At 44.2% G+C, this 20639-nt stretch overlaps 1 protein-coding gene and 1 long non-coding RNA gene across 4 annotated transcripts in view; both read right to left on the bottom strand.

The window, feature by feature from the left end:
* Positions 1-982: 982 nt before the first annotated feature.
* The window catches only part of LOC147457982 (transducin family protein / WD-40 repeat family protein), a 36992-nt gene continuing 17335 nt past the window's right edge, over positions 983-20639 (bottom strand). The window contains exons 2-12 of one of the 3 annotated variants that reach the window (XM_086512741.1): positions 13061-13276; positions 11922-12995; positions 11723-11845; positions 11432-11613; positions 10763-10994; positions 10463-10672; positions 10224-10343; positions 10063-10131; positions 9866-9988; positions 4473-4523; positions 983-1322 (exon numbers count right to left, since the gene is read on the bottom strand). In XM_086512741.1, coding sequence (XP_086368867.1) covers positions 1170-1322; positions 4473-4523; positions 9866-9988; positions 10063-10131; positions 10224-10343; positions 10463-10672; positions 10763-10994; positions 11432-11613; positions 11723-11845; positions 11922-12995; positions 13061-13276 — 2553 coding nt within the window. In that variant the 3' untranslated portion in view covers positions 983-1169. Of the gene's footprint in view, positions 1323-4055; positions 4396-4472; positions 4524-9865; positions 9989-10062; positions 10132-10223; positions 10344-10462; positions 10673-10762; positions 10995-11431; positions 11614-11722; positions 11846-11921; positions 12996-13060; positions 13277-20639 lie in introns of those variants that run through there. The other 2 variants (XM_086512740.1, XR_015188173.1) reach the window with 2 other exon arrangements.
* On the bottom strand, positions 1409-3036 carry LOC147457983 (uncharacterized). The gene is made up of 3 exons (XR_015188174.1): positions 1872-3036; positions 1661-1769; positions 1409-1450 (listed from the first exon to the last, which is right to left on the bottom strand). It is a non-coding gene; the product is annotated as an uncharacterized LOC147457983 (long non-coding RNA).

The following is a 20639-nucleotide window of genomic DNA, read 5'->3' on the forward strand; positions in this document are numbered from 1 at the left end:
CACACACACACACACACACACACACACACACACACACACAACTTGGTATGCTCGTCTTGCATGCTTATAACCCCTAGGGTCTTACATGGTGTTGACGTCAACCGTATCAACTACTCTTTGCAACCTTGAATAACAGTTGAATTCAATTGGATCCACCACCAATAGCACCTTATATAGCCATAGTAGCCTCACGCTCTCATTCAGACTTATTTATATTGAAATGAAGATATATACCCTGCTCCACCAATGCCATCATTTGCAATAGTGATTTCAATGCTCAAGTAATTCAACATGCAGACCATGTTAGCTTCTTGCTAACATCACATGCCTTCAAGATGAAAGCATAGGTGTCTGCATTCGAAACGAGGCCTTCACTCTGTATTCAACAAAAACCCTACCCGAGCTAGACATACACTTCAATAAACACAGTCCAAGAGCCAAAATTGAATCTTGTTTGCTCATTACTGCAAGGCAAGTGCACCACATTCAACATGCTAACCGATAGAGCTTTGTTGCCTTCCCCGTGTTGAGCATATAGTGCAATGATTGTGGTCTAAGAGACAAAATTGGACCCTAAGCTTGCCAAAGGCAACATCACCGATCAAAAGCTCATCAACATCTTGTTGTGTTTTGGTAAGTGCACCACAGTCGGCACACACTGACCAATGCACCTTATAGCTACTTCTGTTGCCCATGTTGGAAATATCCTTCAACAAACACATTCCAAGGACCAAATCTTGAACCAAAATCTCTTCAATTACTTTTTGTGCTTTGAAACCTTTCCTCCTTGATAATGGCCAAGGTTGGCAGTCTAAATTGGGGTCATCCTTGCAAGCACCTATTTGCATGGACTATTTTCTTGGTTGTGAATCTAGCTACCATTGAAGTAAAGGTCTTCTTATACTAAATTATGCAGCAGGTAGACGGAGCTTTGCAACATTGAACATTGGAGTGTATCACACCCACCCTCAATTTGTATGGCTTCCTTCAAAGACGTAAGATTAATTACCTGCCCCAATCAGAGGCTGTTCAAGAAAACTCTTTTGCGCATCATCTCGATTACATTACAAATGTCATCTATTCTGTATGAAGCAAAGATAAACCCTCCCACTTAAGATTACAAGTGAGCAACCCATCAAAACTGTTACAGTGATGCCTAAAAGGTTAAGTCATGCAGCTTCCTTCCTCTTCTTCCGCTTCTTCGAAGGTTGATGGCTTTGGTCCGGTCTCTTATCAACTTTTTTTGCCAGCTTCTCCCTGATGGCCAATACCTTCGCTCTTGAGTCTTTAAATGTTGCATCAGAACGAGATGATAGTAGCTCCTGCTGCAGTCCTCTGATTAGCTACCATGCTGATGCTTACATTAAAACATCAAACTAGTGAGTGGTAGTAATTGTACCTGCAATTGGCCCATTGCAGCTAAATTGAAGCCAATTGTATCCTTCAATTTCTGAACATCAAAGAAAAAACAGACATCGGGTGAGAAAGATATTAAACTAGAGTATTCAGCCAAAACCTCAGAACCCCATTCTTCTCATAGCACCAGACCAAGTGTAATACTCAAGTGGTACAATCCCTTTCACAATTCTAAGCCAAAGACACTTCACAAACCTAACTCTCTTTAAGTTTCAATAATTGCCACAAGAAGTGAGAAACACACTTAACACTATACTTCTCTATTCATATCCAAGCCTCCATGTTAGAGTTCCTCGAATTATCTGCAATTCGCTTAAAAATTTGACCGGCTTGTGTAACTCCGAGGAGCCCTGCTGTGTGAGCAAAGTCACCACCAAATTTCATGAATCTGAATGAATGAAGGCTCCTTATACACACTGGTAAGCCTAGGTACAGCAAGACGAAACACCACTTACCCCTAAAATGGGTTCCTCTATCACAGACTTTAGAATTACGAATTTTGAATTTAGGTTAGGCTTTTTGAGAAGCCAGCTCAAACTTGGTAGCACATGTGGGTGGTGGGCGTTTTCAGAATCTTCTGGGGAAGGGTGCATGGCAATCCAAACTCAAAGATGCTGCATCCCCCCTCTGAGAGAACTTTGAGAGAGAACTCAATACGGTCACCAATTTTGTGTGCCAGATCCTCTGAAATTACCAAAGAAGGTGCCATAACACTCGAGAGAGAGAGAACCCAATCAAGAAAGACCGATACTGGCACTTGAAGACCCTTACCCACCACTCCACTCAAAACCCAAGACTAAGATGAAAAGGGAACCTGCTGCAGGGCTGGTGCGTGTAGGGATACAAGGGTTAGGGTGTGCGTGAAGTATGACAGAGAAAGTGTGTGAATGTGGGGGTGTGTGAGTGTGAGGCGGTTTACGAGAGAATGTAGGTGGGAAGGAGGTCACCCACGAGTAGTTGTTGCTGCTGCTGGCGCTACAGATGGGCAAAGGAAAATCTGTTGCGGGTGGCAGGTGGCAGGGGCGGAGACACGCAGGTGGCGGAAGGGGGCGCGCAGGCGGCACGGGGCGCAGGCAGTAGAGACAAGCAGCGTCACCAACCGGTAGGCAGGAGGAAACGGGCAACAGGCAGGTGACACGGGCAGCAGGCAGTGAGCCGGTTAGCGTTTAGGGTAATGGGCAACGAGCAGCGTAGGGTTTCGAGCAACACGTTTAGGGTTTTGGGTAGGGAGAGGCTAGGGTTGGCATAGATCTCTCTCTCTCTCTGTCTCTCTCCCCAGCCCCCCAATCTCACCTCCACACACACCATTGCTCATTGTGAGAGCATACTTGAGAACATCTCTCTCTCTCTCTCTCTCTCTCTCTCTCTCTCTCTCTCCCCAGCCCCCCAATCTCACCTCCACACACACCATTGCTCATTGTGAGAGCATACTTGAGAGAAATAAGTGTGAGGGAGAGGTTTGCAAGGCAATAAGATTAGAACAGCTTGAAGCTTGCAAGAAGTATGTTTGAATATGCATGACCCTACTGGATGTGCAATATAGAAGCCATGGCTATCATGAACATGGAGAAAAGCTTGGTGTTATGGCTTGGGTGAGTGGAAGCGAAGAGCTTCTTGGACCACGGACCTCTTTCTCTCTCTCTCTCTCTCTCTCTCTCTCTCTCTCTCTCTCTAACACAAACACACACACACACACAAGTTGGTATGCTCGTCTTGCATGCTTATAACCCCTAGGGTCTTACATGGTGTTGACGTCAACCGTATCAACTACTCTTTGCAACCTTGAATAACAGTTGAATTCAATTGGATCCACCACCAATAGCACCTTATATAGCCATAGTAGCCTCACGCTCTCATTCAGACTTATTTATATTGAAATGAAGATATATACCCTGCTCCACCAATGCCATCATTTGCAATAGTGATTTCAATGCTCGAGTAATTCAACATGCAGACCATGTTAGCTTCTTGCTAACATCACATGCCTTCAAGATGAAAGCATAGGTGTCTGCATTCGAAGCGAGGCCTTCACTCTGTATTCAACAAAAACCCTACCCGAGCTAGACATACACTTCAATAAACACAGTCCAAGAGCCAAAACAGAAGCTTGTTTGCTCATTACTGCAAGGCAAGTGCACCACATTCAACATGCTAACCGATAGAGCTTTGTTGCCTTCCTCGTGTTGAGCATATAGTGCAATGATTGTGGTCTAAGAGACAAAATTGGACCCTAAGCTTGCCAAAGGCAACATCACCGATCAAAAGCTCATCAACATCTTGTTGTGTTTTGGTAAGTGCACCACAGTCGGCACACATTGACCAATGCACCTTATAGCTACTTCTGTTGCCCATGTTGGAAATATCCTTCAACAAACACATTCCAAGGACCAAATCTTGAACCAAAATCTCTTCAATTACTTTTTGTGCTTTGAAACCTTTCCTCCTTGATAATGGCCAAGGTTGGCAGTCTAAATTGGGGTCATACTTGCAAGCACCTATTTGCATGGACTATTTTCTTGGTTGTAAATCTAGCTACCATTGAAGTAAAGGTCTTCTTATACTAAATTATGCAGCAGGTAGACGGAGCTTTGCAACATTGAACATTGGAGTGTATCACACCCACCCTCAATTTGTATGGCTTCCTTCAAAGACGTAAGATTAATTACCTGCCCCAATCAGAGGCTGTTCAAGAAAACTCTTTTGCGCATCATCTCGATTACATTACAAATGTCATCTATTCTGTATGAAGCAAAGATAAACCCTCCCACTTAAGATTACAAGTGAGCAACCCATCAAAACTGTTACAGTGATGCCTAAAAGGTTAAGTCATGCAGCTTCCTTCCTCTTCTTCCGCTTCTTCGAAGGTTGATGGCTTTGGTCCGGTCTCTTATCAACTTTTTTTGTCAGCTTCTCCCTGATGGCCAATACCTTCGCTCTTGAGTCTTTAAATGTTGCATCAGAACGAGATGATAGTAGCTCCTGCTGCAGTCCTCTGATTAGTTACCATGCTGATGCTTACATTGAAACATCAAACTAGTGAGTGGTAGTAATTGTACCTGCAATTGGCCCATTGCAGCTAAATTGAAGCCAATTGTATCCTTCAATTTCTGAACATCAAAGAAAAAACAGACATCGGGTGAGAAAGATATTAAACTAGAGTATTCAGCCAAAACCTCAGAACCCCATTCTTCTCATAGCACCAGACCAAGTGTAATACTCAAGTGGTACAATCCCTTTCACAATTCTAAGCCAAAGACACTTCACAAACCTAACTCTCTTTAAGTTTCAATAATTGCCACAAGAAGTGAGAAACACACTTAACACTATACTTCTCTATTCATATCCAAGCCTCCATTTTAGAGTTCCTCGAATTATCTGCAATTCACTTAAAAATTTGACCGGCTTGTGTAACTCCGAGGAGCCCTGCTGTGTGAGCAAAGTCACCACCAAATTTCATGAATCTGAATGAATGAAGGCTCCTTATACACACTGGTAAGCCTAGGTACAGCAAGACGAAACACCACTTACCCCTAAAATGGGTTCCTCTATCACAGACTTTAGAATTACGAATTTTAAATTTAGGTTAGGCTTTTTGAGAAGCCAGCTCAAACTTGGTAGCACATGTGGGTGGTGGGCGTTTTCAGAATCTTCTGGGGAAGGGTGCATGGCAATCCAAACTCAAAGATGCTGCATCCCCCCTCTGAGAGAACTTTGAGAGAGAACTCAATACGGTCACCAATTTTGTGTGCCAGATCCTCTGAAATTACCAAAGAAGGTGCCATAACACTAGAGAGAGAGAACCCAATCAAGAAAGACCGATACTGGCACTTGAAGACCCTTACCCACCACTCCACTCAAAACCCAAGACTAAGATGAAAAGGGAACCTGCTGCAGGGCTGGTGCGTGTAGGGATACAAGGGTTAGGGTGTGCGTGAAGTATGACAGAGAAAGTGTGTGAATGTGGGGGTGTGTGAGTGTGAGGCGGTTTGCGAGAGAATGTAGGTGGGAAGGAGGTCACCACGAGTAGTTGTTGCTGCTGCTGGCGCTACAGATGGGCAAAGGAAAATCTGCTGCGGGTGGCAGGTGGCAGGGGCGGAGACACGCAGGTGGCGGAAGGGGGGGCGCAGGCGGCACGGGGCGCAGGCAGTAGAGACAGGCAGCGTCACCAACCGGTAGGCAGGAGGAAACGGGCAACAGGCAGGTGACACGGGCAGCGGGCAGTGAGCCGGTTAGCGTTTAGGGTAATGGGCAACGAGCAGGGTAGGGTTTCGAGCAACACGTTTAGGGTTTTGGGTAGGGAGAGGCTAGGGTTGGCATAGATCTCTCTCTCTCTCTGTTCTGGGGCATGCTTCCTGATCGGCGGCTCTGCTCAGGCTGGGTGTGTGGGTATGCTTCTGCTGCTGCCTCATGCAATGTCTGTGTCAGTATAGTAGTTAGCTCCTCCAAAGGTCGCCTCGGGTCCTCACTGCATAGGCGTCTGTAGATCCCGTCCATGTATACAGAATCCGTCTCCCGTGGGAACGTGTAGCGAGTAGGGGCTGCTACCCGTGGCCTGTGTGCCACATTGAACTGGAAAGAGATGGTCATCGACACCAGAGCATGATCTACTGCTACCCCGACCGGTCTGGGCCCAACTGTGAGATCCTGGATACTAGCGATGAGATTCGGCTGTGCCATGACATAGTCCACTGTGCTGGCTCCATGCCTGTGTGGAAAGCATGTAAAACCTCTTGCAGCAGGAAATCTCTGTAGGCCGTTCAAGAAGGCCAATCCATGTGGAGTGCCCATGTCTATCAGGTGTCGCCCATACTCAGTATATTCCACATCGTGTGATAGTCTGGACAGGCCCGTCTCCATGACATCTAGCTCTCTTAGCATCTCCTCTGAAGTATCATAAAACACTGCCTGGTGATGGGCAGTCCTAGCATTGAAGTCCCCTAGTATGATAATGTCACCATCTCTAGAGAACTCCCATATGTCATCATCTGGAATAGAGAAAGGGGACTGTCCTCTGGGTGATGCATAAACTGATGTACTCGGGGGAAAGTAGCAAATAGCTAGGTAGAGGTATCTGCCTGTCTCTGCTTTCAATCTCACCCACATGTACCTAGCCTGTTCATCCCTGCGGGCTATATGTATCAGTGGCTGCAGATTTTCTCTAAATAACACTGCCACTCCCCCCGAGCCCCGTCCTCTGTGCTCTGAGCCTGTCTCCTGTCTGTAAGCTGTCTCCCACCTGTATCCACTGATGTGAGGCATGGGTTGCCCAAGGGCCTGGTGTGTCTCAGAACAGACACAGGACAGCCGCAAGAGCCACTCCCACAACAGAGCTCCCCCTCGTCTCACACCAGCGGCACATTGATCGACCGAGCGATTGAACTGGGGAAATCCAGGCGCCCATGACTGCGAAGGACTACACAGCACCGACGGAGGCTACGTCAAAAGATTCGGAGCACGCTGACCAGCCATGCACGACGCTTGGTCAGATTACTAACCATGGAGGAAATTGATGAGATTCGCCAACGATCGATGCTAAATTTTTTGTGATAAACCGCCCATTTTTGCTTAGTCTTCTACTTAGCTCACATCGACCAACCTAGGATCCCATAGTATATATCTTTGTTTTGTACTGTTGTTAGGTTATTTTCGTTACTCTGACTTTGTATCAGATCCACCACCTTGTAACTTGCTGGTCTCATAGGTCACTGTGGCCTTTTGAAGACGTTAATATAACATTTCATTTCTCTCTCTCTCTCTCTCTCTCTCTCTCTCTCTCTCTCTCTCTCTCTCTCTCTCTCTCTCTCTCTCTCTCTCTCTCTCTCTCTCTCTCTCTCTCTCTACTTGTTTTCCACAGAGACATGGGGCCAATACTGTAGACTAGAGACATCTGAGCTTTATCTCTCACATTCAGGATTTTACAGTGGAGCCCAGGCCTATTGGGATAGTAGTATTTCATGCACTTTTTACTTGTTTTCCACACAGACATGGGGCCAGTACTGTAGACTATGTTCTGACACATCCGAGCTTTATCTCTCACATTCAGGATTTTACAGTCTATTGTATCTATCTTCAAGACAGGAGACCCCACAGTGCCGGGGAATTACCGTACTATCATGGTAGGACACACATTGGCACGGTTGTATGCATCCATCCTTGAGCATAGGCTGAGCAATTGGACGGAGATTATGGGCATACGGGCACCTCGACAGGCTGGTTTCAGGAGGGGTTTCTCCACACTGGATCATGTCTTTACACTCAGAGCTATCATTGAGGAGGGTCGAGCACATGGTAGACGGATATATTGCAGCTTTGTGGACTTCCGCAAAGCTTTTGACACAGTACCAAGGGCCAGATTGATGCGCCGACTTATGGAATTGGGGTACCCACAGAGCTGGTATGGTGGATTATGGCATTGTATAGTTCAGTGAAGGGTCATGTACGAACACCAAAGGGGATATCTGACATAGTTCACTCCACTATCGGAGTGAAACAGGGATGCCCATTGTCCTCTACTTTATTTGGTATGTATGTTGATGAGGTCTCTGATTATATTGACAGAGGAGGAGATATAGGTGCTCAGCTTGCAGGGACATGGATCCCTCTTTTATTGTATGCTGACGATATCGTGTTGACATCAGACTCACCAGGGGGTATGCAGAGACATTTGGACGCATTGCATAGTTTTGCAGGGGATAGTGGATTGCCTGTCAACCTTGGTAAAACCAAGGTCATGGTATTTAATACCACACCACAGTGGGTCAGGAGATCAGCACCTACATTCACATATGGTCAGGACAATATGGAGTACACTGATGCATACACATATCTTGGGGTGGTCTTTAGTGGACCGAGGTTCGCACTGAAAGTGGAAGCAGACACTAAGATTGACTTGTGCCTATGCAGCCCTAGGCGGTTTAGAGAGAATTTGTTCGCAACTTCAGTTCCAAGAACCTCGAACAAAGCTCTCGCTCTTCGACACTTTGGTCGCTTCAGTTATGCACTACGGGGTTCAGGTTTGGGACCATCTGTTGACAATGCTGGATGGAGTAATATGGAGAGGCCCTTGGTATCTATGATTTCTAGGCTGATCAGAGCCAAGACCTCAGTTCCACATGACATCATACGAGCAGAGCTGGCTGCCCCACCTATGGAGATTGAGGCACTTACCAGATCAGTATCATTTGTACACAGCTTATGGGACACCACTAGGGATAGATATGCTAGGCTTGCTCTTGAGTCATCTAGACAGCTGGCATTACAGGGAGATACATCATGTTGGTATGCACAGATGAGCTCATGGTTTCAGCATGGACAAGCTGCCCCCTTTCCAGTATTCTCTTGATGCACCATCTTTGGCTCTTACACGGATGGAGATTACTAGACTCATTCGGCAGGATCTTATCCAGCTTGATACTAGGAGGACATGGATAGAGCCATCACGAGAGTTGGGTACGAAGAGGGCTTTCTATAGAGAGCATCTTCTCCAGCTCATGACAGACGGATTTGTCACACGGCCCAGCTACATGGACACACATCTATCTCATGGGTTACGATGTGCCATAGGCCAGATACGCACATCTTCACACCAGCTTGGGATTGAAACAGGTAGATTCAGAGGCATACCAACAGACAGGAGGATATGTCAGTTATGCCATGCAGAGCCAGAGACAGAGTTTCACTTCATATGTCACTGCACAGTCTACTATGAGATTCGGGGATGCTTTCACTGTTTATTCAGAGATGGTTTTGACTCGTTAGATAGAGTCATGAGATGTCACGATCAAAGATGTCTCGGATTATTTCTACTTGAGATACAAGACATAGAGACTCTCTATTGAGAGGGCATAGACAGAGACAGTCCCCAGAGACGCATCTCAGATTTCTTCAGTCTGAGTACCACAGAGGCAGAGGGGCCACCACCACCACAGAGCTCGGTTCCCACCCATACACACACTAGTGGTACTCTCATTGATCGAGCTATAGAGTTGGGGAGATCGAGACGACCACGAATGAGGAGGGGAGCCACGCAACACCGACGGAGATTGCGGCAGAGGATCCCACTCTCCTACTGCCTGAACATTGTGTTCATGGTCTTTTTCTCCATGTGCTTGATATATCTAGAGTCTCTGATGAATTCCAAGAAGAGGTCCAAGAAACTGTCAACCTCGGCCGCCTTTCTCTCGTTATCACTATCTGGAGCCTCATCGTGGCCATTGGTTTCCTCATACCTCAACCTCACGCTCACTTCTTCATATTCCTCTTCTTGGTTGTTGTTGGTTTCCTATGTGTTCTCCATGGCGCTTGAAGGTGTTGGAGATATTTGGATCAGATTGCCAACAGAAGAGCAAATACCACAAAAACCAGTTGGCATGTGGTGAACTTGATAACCCACGTCAAACACAATAAATAGAGAGAACTTGAATCAGCAAACATAAGCCTGAAAACCTACCTTTACCCCACGTTGAAGAACTTCATGCAGGGATGTCAAAATAGAACGACAAGACACTGTTGCAACCATCTGAGAATGATGAAGATGTAGAAGAAGAATTGCAACCCTACAGACGAGTTCTACCTGCAAACAAACACTGGGTTATTAATATGAAAAAATCACCCGTAAACATAAAGAAAAACTTGACCATACAAAACCTGGCTGCCTTCTATCATCCAATCCTTTAAGTAGGTCATGACCTTCAATGCATCAGTAAAAGGCAAGGCCTACAATAAGCAAAACAACACACTAAGCTATTGGCTATGTATCATGCGACCCAAATACAGACTCTAATTTCTTAGTTTCCAAAATCCATTACCAGCAATGCCTGCTCCAAATCACTCGCACGCACATTGCTCAAGGCTCGTAAAACATAAGCTGATGGTGTGAGTCCTAGCATCAATACGTTGGATTGGAAAACTGACTTCTCTTTATTGGCCTACACAAAATATTCCATGCATACAGCCACCATACAATATCGAACACTCTAAGAGAACTAGCCATTGGGAGAAGTGCCAGCTATAATGTACAGAGCAAAAAGGCCAAGTATCTTTCTACCTCATGCAAGTGCAGTCGCTCTGATTCAGACTCTGCCAGGTCCAAAGCTTCAATAATTGAGTCTGCAGCAGTGACAGTTTCTTGGGTTTGCTTCCCTGCTAGGCCAACAGCTCCTTCTTCTGGAATTTCTCCATTTGGGAGCTCATTCACACTTGTTGTGCTATCCTGTCCTGCATCAAACAATGCTTCAAGCCGCTTCTCTCTTTCTTCCTGCATCCTCACAGGTTCACCAAACAAAACGATCTGTTGGCACCCTACAACTTTCTGATTTAAAGATGATCAAAAAAGACTCTAACACACCTCTATGAAAAAGGGCTCTTCAGTACGATCCCATCTTCTAATGGATCGATCATGTGATCCAGTCACTAGAAAATCTCCCAGGCTGCTGATCGCTAAACACCACACCTCCGCATGATGCCCTTCTAGGGTAAGCAAGAGCTCAAACTTGTCTGTGTCCCAGTATTTGACCATGCAATCTTTTCCAACACTGAACAAGTAGTGTGTGTTCCGAACAAACTGCACTGCCATTACACTGCTCCACAAATACATTTTCAAAAATCATCACCTCTTGCATGGAAGGCAAAACAATGAAATTTTGATGTCTACATACACATTCATACATATATAATCTATACAACACGCCCTATATACGTGTGTGTGTCTGTGTGTCTGTGTGTGTATCATTGTTGCTTCAACTAGCCCTAGCTAAGTCAACAACAAAAAGCTTCAGTCAATCAAAGCCATGCGTGCACTTCCAGCTAAAGAATGAATAGCCCGCAAGATCCATAGAGCAGAACTTTGACAATGAACTGCTCAAGTGAACAAAACACTTATAACTTGCCCTCTACAACACCAAAACGTCAGTGTAGTAAGTACTGAAATAGGGTACTCAAAAGCTGGTGAAATGTGGTTTCCAAACAAGCTCTCATACAACTAACTGAATTCTGTAATAAGCGATCTCATGCTAACCTGTCAGCATGTGCAAACAACGAACGGTGACAATCTCCAAAATCTAGACCCCAGATTTTTATGTTTTTGTCTGCTGAACCACTAGCCAATAATGCTGCATCAGAAGAAATGTCCATACAAAGTACAGGTAGCTTGTGACCATAGAGGGAGAGGAAGAACTTCAAAGAATCTGCAAAAAAGACCTGCTATGGTATATAATCTCTCAAGTCACTTACAAGTAACTTCTTGCATTGACCAACCACCTCATGAAAATAAATAATTAGTTTGTTAGATTAGGGCTTTGTCTCTCACCTTAATTGTGGAATCTAGAAGTGCAACTGCAATGTACTTAGCATCAGGGCTGAATCTCACAGAGAGAACATCTTCAGACATTTTCAAAGTGCGGACGTTTGTAATATTCAAAGTCTTAGTCCCCTTCAAACGGAAATAATAAACTTTATTATTCTGTAGCTTCCAGATTAGCAAAATATGTAGAATACACAGCACATACATTTTTGGTATCCTGAACAAGCTCAAAATCCCAGAACTTCACATCATGATCTGCACTTCCACTCACGAATCCCTGCCCAGCTGGAGAGGGGGTGACTGACCAGATGGCACCTTCGTGAGCTTCCACCTCATTCACACGCTCACTAGCCCCTATGTCAAAAATCTCAAGTTTCCCTGCCTTAGTACCAACAATGGCATAACCATTGCCAGGTACAAACAGTCCACTTAGTCCATAGCCTGCCTCAATAGTGCGAAGACAACTGCCAGTTATGGGATTCCAAATCTTAACAGAATTATGGCTTGTTGACATAAGCAATGTGTTGTCATGACTAAGGGTTAAACTTCTTACATCAGACCGATGCCCAGGTAGATCTATCATGTGTGCTGACGTAAAGGAGCCCTCCGTTAGATCGTAAACTTCAAGAGAATTGTTGTGTAAAGAAATCCCAATAGTTGCAAGCAATTGACCCTTCCTTCCAATAGCTGGGGAAAAAGAGAAAGACCGTGCTTTCTGCTTCACACGCACCACTTGCAAAAGGTGAAACATATCAGATGCCAAGATTCCATCTTTCAAATCTTTTTCACCTTCTTTGAAGGACGACTCCTTTTCTGGCGTCTCCTGCTTAGATTTGTCCTTTTCCCGTCGCCTTCTATTCCTTTTCTTTACCTGCTTCAAAGACTCCAACTCATCCCTGATTTTGTATATCTCAAGCATTTTTCCTGCGACTTGGCAGCCCATTAAAGATCCAGATCTGTTAAACCTGACAGTCATAACTCGATCAGTGCTTTGTCGCTTCAAATCACCAAAATGCTTCAAAACATCTGATTTCGCCATACTACTTGTGGTCTCTGCTCCTAGTTCATCATCAACAGAATATACTCGAAGTTCCAAATCTGATGATCCAGTCACAAGAAGCGTTTCTGAAGGATTCACATCTAAAGACCAAATCTCTGTCCTATGGCCGACCACAGTTTGAATACAATGCTTGGTATCCAAATCCCACACCCGTAAAAATGTATCCTTTGAGCAACTTACCAACCTCTTCCTTTTCTCCAAGAATCGGACATCCGTAACCTGCAAACTCAGGCATTAAGAATTTACCCTTACATTTAATTTGAGCTTCCCAGGCCTCGAAATACCTGATCTTTGTGTCCACGTAATCTGAACAATCCTGCCTCACCAATTGCATCCCAGATGATGATGTCTGTATCCTTACTGCCTGAAGCAAGAAGAGCGCCAACAGTATTATAGCATAAAGCTGTAATGGCTTTTTTGTGCCCATTTAAGGTTGTCTCACAAGAACCATCAATTATGTTCCATATCCTAACAGAACCATCACCATACCCTGCAGCAACCTGGCAAAACAAAAATCAAGATCTCTGTTAGAGATTGAAAGACGTGTACCTAGATGAACCTAGGAAAAGCCTGATGCCAATTTAGTTTTGGTCGATGTCTCGGAATCCAATTCTTGGATTGGTGTTCTCAGAACATCTTTATATGAATGGTCTTTCAAGTTTACATGTGTAATTGATCCAACTTCTTTCAAATCGAAATGGTAATTTTCCCAATCTTGGATCAAGTGTATTTTCCACATAAAAGGTCGTCCCAAAATGATTTCATAGTTCAATTTTTCCCCTAAATCTACAATGGCAAAAGTGTGTTGGTAGCCAATTCCACAAGAGTTGACTATCACATATTCTAGTAATCCCATGGGCTTTTCAATGTGCCCATCTGCCAATTGCACTTTCATTCGCGTTTGCCTAATTATAGGCTTTCCCTAGGCTTCCCACACTATTTTTGTTGCGATGGCAATGCCTGTCCCACAGTCTAGAATAGTCATGGTTGTTACATCATTGTATGTGTTGCTAAATTGGCTTTATCTTACAGAAAAATAATTCTAAATGAATTATTGGATTTATAAGTGAGAGGGTTTTCTCGCTTGGAACACCAAGGAAAAATAATTCTAAATGAATTATTGGAATTTTAAGTGAGAGGGCTTTTCTCACTGGAGACATCCGAGTACAGAGTATTCCTAGTGCGTCATTCAAAGTAATGACAAGAGCAATGAGAACGGGAATATCTGTAAGGCCACCAAGAATGGGTACTTCTAATGCGTCACATCAAATGGGTGACAGGGAGCATCAGAAAGAAGTATCCGACCATCCGGGAACGGACATCTCTGATGCGTCATAGGATGGGTGACATAGAGCATCGCGAAGGAGATTGTACCGTAAGTTCGGTAGGAAAGGACTAGGTGATGGGTATTCCTGATGTGTCACAAGGTGGGTGACGGGTGCATCGGAAAGGGGATATCCATAGTCAAGAGGAAATTCCAAACTGTTTTAGAATTGTGCACAAGGAAAAGCAAGTACTTGAATGAAGATAGGTTTAGAGGAAACTTTGAGGAAAAACAGATGCTTTCTGAGAAAGCGGGATTGCTTTTCGGGAAAGCAGATGCTTTCCCGCGAGGAAGTCTATGTCTGCATTGCAACTGTGCGTGTAATTGCATCTAGGGACGCCTGGGAAGTACTGTGAAAGCATTGTTTTTAACTTATAAGGTTTTATTGAGTTTTTGGGTAGACTCATACTATTTTTAAAATACGTCGGCCGCCCATTTAATAAGTGGGCAGCCATTTGATAAATAAGGCCACAAATCAGCCAATGTTTTCTCTCTCTGTTTTTCTAGCAGAACAAAGAAAAAAAAAAAAAACCAGCCGCGATCTCTACGCGAGCAGCTATTCGCGCCCGTGGCTAAGAGCTATAAGAGCATCGCATGCCCTCACTCAGAGGGGAGGATCAGTTTTTGCAAGAAGGAGATGTTGTTGCAGAGTTCACCCACAAAGAAGACGTTTGCCGGTGATGCCACTGTCCCAAGTGTACCCAATGTCGCCAAGACCCAATGCCCGAGTTCCCTCGCGAAGAAGTGCCTACACAGCGTGTTTCCATCACGGAAAGTTGCTGTTTTTCTCTGTTCTCAGCCCATAAATGTCGTAGACGGGGCTGATTTACGAGAAGGAACCGGAGAACACACCTCTTTTGTGTGTAGGATTGGAAGAGAGGATTTTCTATGTAGAGATCTCTTCCGGGGAATTGCTTTTCGAGAACCGAGTTGCGTTTCGAGCGTCGAGACTTTGAAGGTAACGATTTTCCTGTTATGATCTCTAAGTATTTGATTGCAGATGTACTTCCTCTTCGTGAGGGAGTAGGAGCAGAAGAAGGCATGAGCCTCTGCAGGAGAAAAGCGCTCTAAGGAACTAGAGCCAGATCAGCCCAAGGGTTTCGTACCCAAGTTTGGGAAGCAGATCCACGGATCGAAGAGAGGTAGACTCTCGAGATGTGATCTGGAAGTTGAAATTCCCAAGGGAAGAACTTCGTATCCAGGAAAGCGGAGTTAATCTGCAAGAAGAGGACTCTGGAAACAGAGTTAGAAAAGAGTTGCAGGGATGTCATGCGCTGAGTCTGGCAGGTGAGATCCAGAGGCGAGAACCTTGATTCTCGAGGATTTGGAATAAGGAACGGAAGTTCCTTGGAATAGGGTTTTGCCCTAGGAATAGGAAGTCGAGGCTTCCAGGAACCATCAAGTCTTATTCTAGAACGAACGTGGTAATACGTTCGGTTCAAGTGCTTATATAGACTTCTCCTCAGTAATGAAGATACTATTACGGGGGGGGACCAGCCCATCTTCTGGTCCCCAGTACTCTGTCGATCTTCTCACTCTCTATCTTCACTTCTCTCTATATCCTTTGGCTTCAGTAATAAGTGATAAAGTCTATTTATCACTTATTGTTATATTGTTATGTGTTTTATATTGTTATGCGCTCCCGATTGTGACAGTATTGTACTAGTAGGGTTATGTTCCCCTTTCCTTTGCAGTATCTCCTACCTTGTTCATAGGCACGGATTTGATGATTTTTCCCCGCAATTCTTCTTTGGGAATTTTATGCGAGCTTTTGTTTTTTATATTACTATGCATAATGGAGCTGATTAATATATTGCTTTATGGCTAATTACCGGTGTAAAAATAGGCGTCAATGTATGCTCCCACACACATGCACACGAGCATCACTACAAACATCCGTGTACTGAGTTTTATTTTTTGTCATGGTTCTAGACATGAAGGGCATACTCGGCCATACTGAAGCCTAGCACTAAAAGAGGCATTAAACAGGAAGAATTATTATGATAAAAGCATATGCACCACTAATCATAGAAACAATTAACAAATATCAATCGGTCGTAACTTGGACAAAAACATCATAATGTGAAATCAGCATGTCCGCTAAATGACTCTTAACATAAACCTCAATAAAACCCAAGAGAAGACCCTTTCTTTCTTCAAAAGAAAAGTGCAAGTTATACAGTAGTCAGCCATAAGAACATATCTTAATCAGCTCCATCATTCATAGTATTGATCAATACTACAACATCCTTACTAACGTCGTCAATGCCCAATAGTGGCTGAGGACCTAGGTATCAACATATGTTCTCACACACATGATATACCAGTCAGCTCCATCATGCATAGGATTCGCTAAATACAACAACATCCCTACTAGCGTTACCATAGCCGAGAGTGGGTGTAGAGCTACGTATCAATATAAATATATGTACATATGTACATACGTATATATATATATATATATATATATATATATATATATATATATATATATATATATATATATATATATATATATATATATATGTGTGTGTGTGTGTGTGTGTGTGTGTGTGTGTGTGTGTGTGTGTGTAGATATACATATTAATACATATATAGATATAACATAGCATAAATCACTACAAACGTCTCCGTATTCAGTTTCTTTCTTTTGACTCTATAGACGAAGGGCAGACTCCATTATCCTGAAGCATGACACCAAATGCATTGAGTAGGAAACATTAAAAGCTACCTCATAGGGCATACACACGACAAAAGGAGAAAGTACTAACTCAATATCAGCCAATAGACTCCCCTCTGAAGAAAGTCCAAGTTATAAACTTATGGAAGTCAGCCATGACACATCAGCTCCATCATGCACAATATTGACTAAACACTACGACATCCTCATAACGTCGACACTGCCAAGAGGGTATGTCCACATCTATCAAGACATTGCCCTCATAATTACAGTCAAGCACTGCAATTGAGGGACCTTGCTCCTCTACAATGTCTGGATCACCCGCAGCCGGGTCATCAATTTGTGAACTATGAGTGTGAATGAGACAAACAACCTCATTTGCATGCATCTGGCCAATACAAATGGATAGCTTCCCCTTGTGAATGCTCTCACTAAGAACTACCTACCTCCGCCGCCGCAAGACGAAGAGCAGTGTTGTATGCCCATGAGGTCACCCGCACTGTCAAGCTCCTTGTGCAACTCGCGAAGGATCTCCTATACATCTCAGAGCCGATGATCTACCTCCTCTACAATAGATTCATCTACCAGGCTATCAGATCTACCAGTTCATCCAAGACAAGGCCAGACTACAATCATAAGTAATGCAAATTAAATTTCCAAGTCTCAAGAGACACGAGGCAGTGTTGAATTTAGTTATAAAGTGCATTGTTGATCTACTTTGGAGTCCCAAAAGCGAGGAAGCTATACACGTGCCTCGTGTTAGCTCCACACAAGACCAACTTCTCCAGCTAAAAAGTGCTCAATCCATAGAGGATCTTTGTGTGAAATTGTGGATCAAAGAGTTTGAGCTCCAGGTATGCTCACATGCACCAATTGAGCAATCCTGCGAGCAACACACGGATATGCAGTGTCCAACACTTGAAAGTACTGGAAACTTGAAAGCAAGAATAGCAAGTTTAGAAGGAAATCCTAAGAATGATTAATATTTGAGCATTGTACCTAATCTAAGAGAGGATACGAAGACCGAGGCGGCATTGCTTTGGAAGAGCTATCCTGCCATGAACTTGCCACCATGTCAAAGGAAGCTTGCAAGCCTCTTCTCTCAATTCAACAGCTCTCACAATCGCCCATGATTGTTTATGTAGCTCACAAACTCTAATCAATAACAAGCTACTCCTCTTGTGAAAACATCCTTGTCAGGTGCCGTGGAAATGAAATGGTGACAAGATCTAGACTTTACACTTCCACAAATCTTTACTTCTTTCCTTGTATTAATGGTTGCTACTTAGCATGAGAGATGGCTCCTTTTATTTCCTTGAAGAGAAGGAATGAGAAAGAGAGGAAGAGATGTGGAGAGAGAGAGAGAAGGAGAATGACACCCAATGGGGTCCCAACCAACCCTCTCAAGGGCCTCCAACACCGTTGCCGATGTTGTATTTGCTTTTGATTGCGCAAATGGAATGTACACACATGCAATACCTCAAGTGCAAACTCTATTGACTCCTATGGGGAATGTTGCTGCGGTAACTCTTAAAAATGCACCTCCGGGGCTGATTTGATGCACCTTGGATCCGTCTCGAAGGAGGGGTTGTTGATGGCCACCAAGGGGTAGATCTGGGGCTGATTTAGGCTCCTGATGTGAGAGGAATCAAGGGCTGAAAGCTGGCTGCAAAAACGCAGCCGTGAAACAAGGCCGAAAAGGCAGATGATGATGGAGCCGATGATGGACAGCAATGGGAGCACGATGCGGCGAGGGAATGGCTAAGCAGAGGCTCGATGGGCTGCCAAAGTACCGGGCTGCAACGGAGAGGCTAGCGCTAGCAAATCCGGGCTAGTTCTGGCGATGTTGGGCTGACCTGCTGAAATCTGAAAACGCTGGGCTGATCTGCTGGAATCTGGATCAGAGAGCAAAACGCCAAGCTTGCAAATGCAATGCAAAAACGTTGGGTTGAATACTAGCGGTTGGAAAACTTATGAGAAATGTTGGGCAATGATTTCCCTTTATAGTGGATTTTTAGGTCAAGAAGGAAAATTTATGCCAAGTCGGGAAAATGTGCAAATGTGCGCACATGGGAGTTCTCTGACGATAACTCACAATTCTGTGACCCATTTGACGAACCGACTGGACTGACAGATTCTACATGCTCGTCATGCTAGAAGTGTCATAACATCTGTCAAAACGCTTGTACAATCCGTTTATGCAAGAGGGTTCCAGAACTTGAAAACCTAATGGACTTGTCAGGTCATGCAGGTCCTTTGAACAAGCTCACAAAATTGACGGTACTAATCCTCCTAGGGTTCTAGTGTCACAAACTGCTAACATGTCAAGCCACTAAAGACCGGACCCAACCTGCAATCCCAGCCGAGGGGCCTAAACCCTAAGAAGAAGAAGCAGAAGAAGAAGAAGTCTTACCAACTTGGGCCCAAGTGACCTAAAGACATTAAAATAAAGCAAGACCCACTCACTCATTTTCTTGTGATCAGCTCATGACGTAGCATTGTTATATGAACAGCCCGGATTTTGCGCCAACATGCTGATGTGGCACTTTCGCATTTTTCATTGTTGTTTGCTAACGTGACAAGTGTGAGGATTTTCGTAATTCACACTGACAACTTTTCACGCCAATTTTTGGACCACATGCTTTTAGAGTTGAAAGCTTTCATGTAATTGCTTTTCATGGCCAAGGGCCTTTGAATATGAGCTAAGGGCTGATTCTCTGGCACGCTCCGGCATAGAGGTGCAGAGGATGGAGTATCGGCATTGTACTCAGTTCAAACAATATAAAGAAATACCGAACGGGGTGCCAAGGTTTGAGGCCAGTGCTCTCTCGGGGTGGAACTTCGCCACTCCTCGTCTCGCGTGTCGTGCATCTCTTTCAGTTCAGTTGTTATTTGAAGTGCTAAAAGTTGTTCAGTCTGTTCTTTTCCATTGGCACATGGTGCCCGTCCCCATTACATCTAGGCACTCCTATCTAGAGATAGGTACAGAATTGGCTCTCGAAGTTGATGAAGCATGTCCACGTGGCACACAAAGCCATGTGTACATGACAATGATGTTGATGTAATGTGTCTATAGTGTGAACAAGGAGGTGTCACAAATAAGTTGAGCGCCCTGTAGAGAGGATGGAGCAATGCACCCACTCCATGAATAAGATGGGTCATGAATGCCCACCAACTCTCTGCAATAGCCAAGATCTCAAATCTCCTACAAAGAAGATGTGAACACAAGGATAATGCTAACCAAAAGTTTGGTGCAAAGGACCATCAAGAAGACTAGGTGGTTGCAGGTTCTCACCGCTTTGGTGTTAGCATCGGTGCATGCAGAGATGTGGTTTTCCCTCTGTGTAAACAAATAAGAAAAAGAAGGTCAATTCGAGCCCATATCCATAACCCGCAGGAGAACATACACAGGCAGAAGAGCCACTATGCTCTCTTCAAGCACTCTTCGTACACCTCGGATCCAGACTGCAATATGCAATCTCTCAACTTGAAGAGCCTCAATGTACAATAGGCAAACCTGAAGGTCTAACCATGTCCCCTGTGCTATGGCTTCTTCGTAAATTTTCTCTCTCTTGAAATAATTGTGCCCATCTGGTTTTACATCCCTCATAATCCACTTGTTGATTATAAAGCCACTTAATGTTGTATGACCACTTAAAATATTAACTTAGGCGTAGATAGTAGTGGAGTCGTAGCAATAGCTACTTTAAGCCTTTCAAAACTTCTACTTTGTTCTGCGATCTCTCCTTCTCTCTTAAAATGATTAGTTATAGAGCACATAATATGCCATAATCTCCATTCCCAAATGACTCATCAACATAATCTAGCTAAGCCTATAAAATGTTGTAGCTCTTTTAGG

This window comes from Adiantum capillus-veneris, chromosome 5, assembly GCF_014529385.1.
Source record: "Adiantum capillus-veneris isolate H3 chromosome 5, ASM1452938v2, whole genome shotgun sequence".
NCBI classification, from domain to species: Eukaryota; Viridiplantae; Streptophyta; class Polypodiopsida; order Polypodiales; family Pteridaceae; genus Adiantum; species Adiantum capillus-veneris.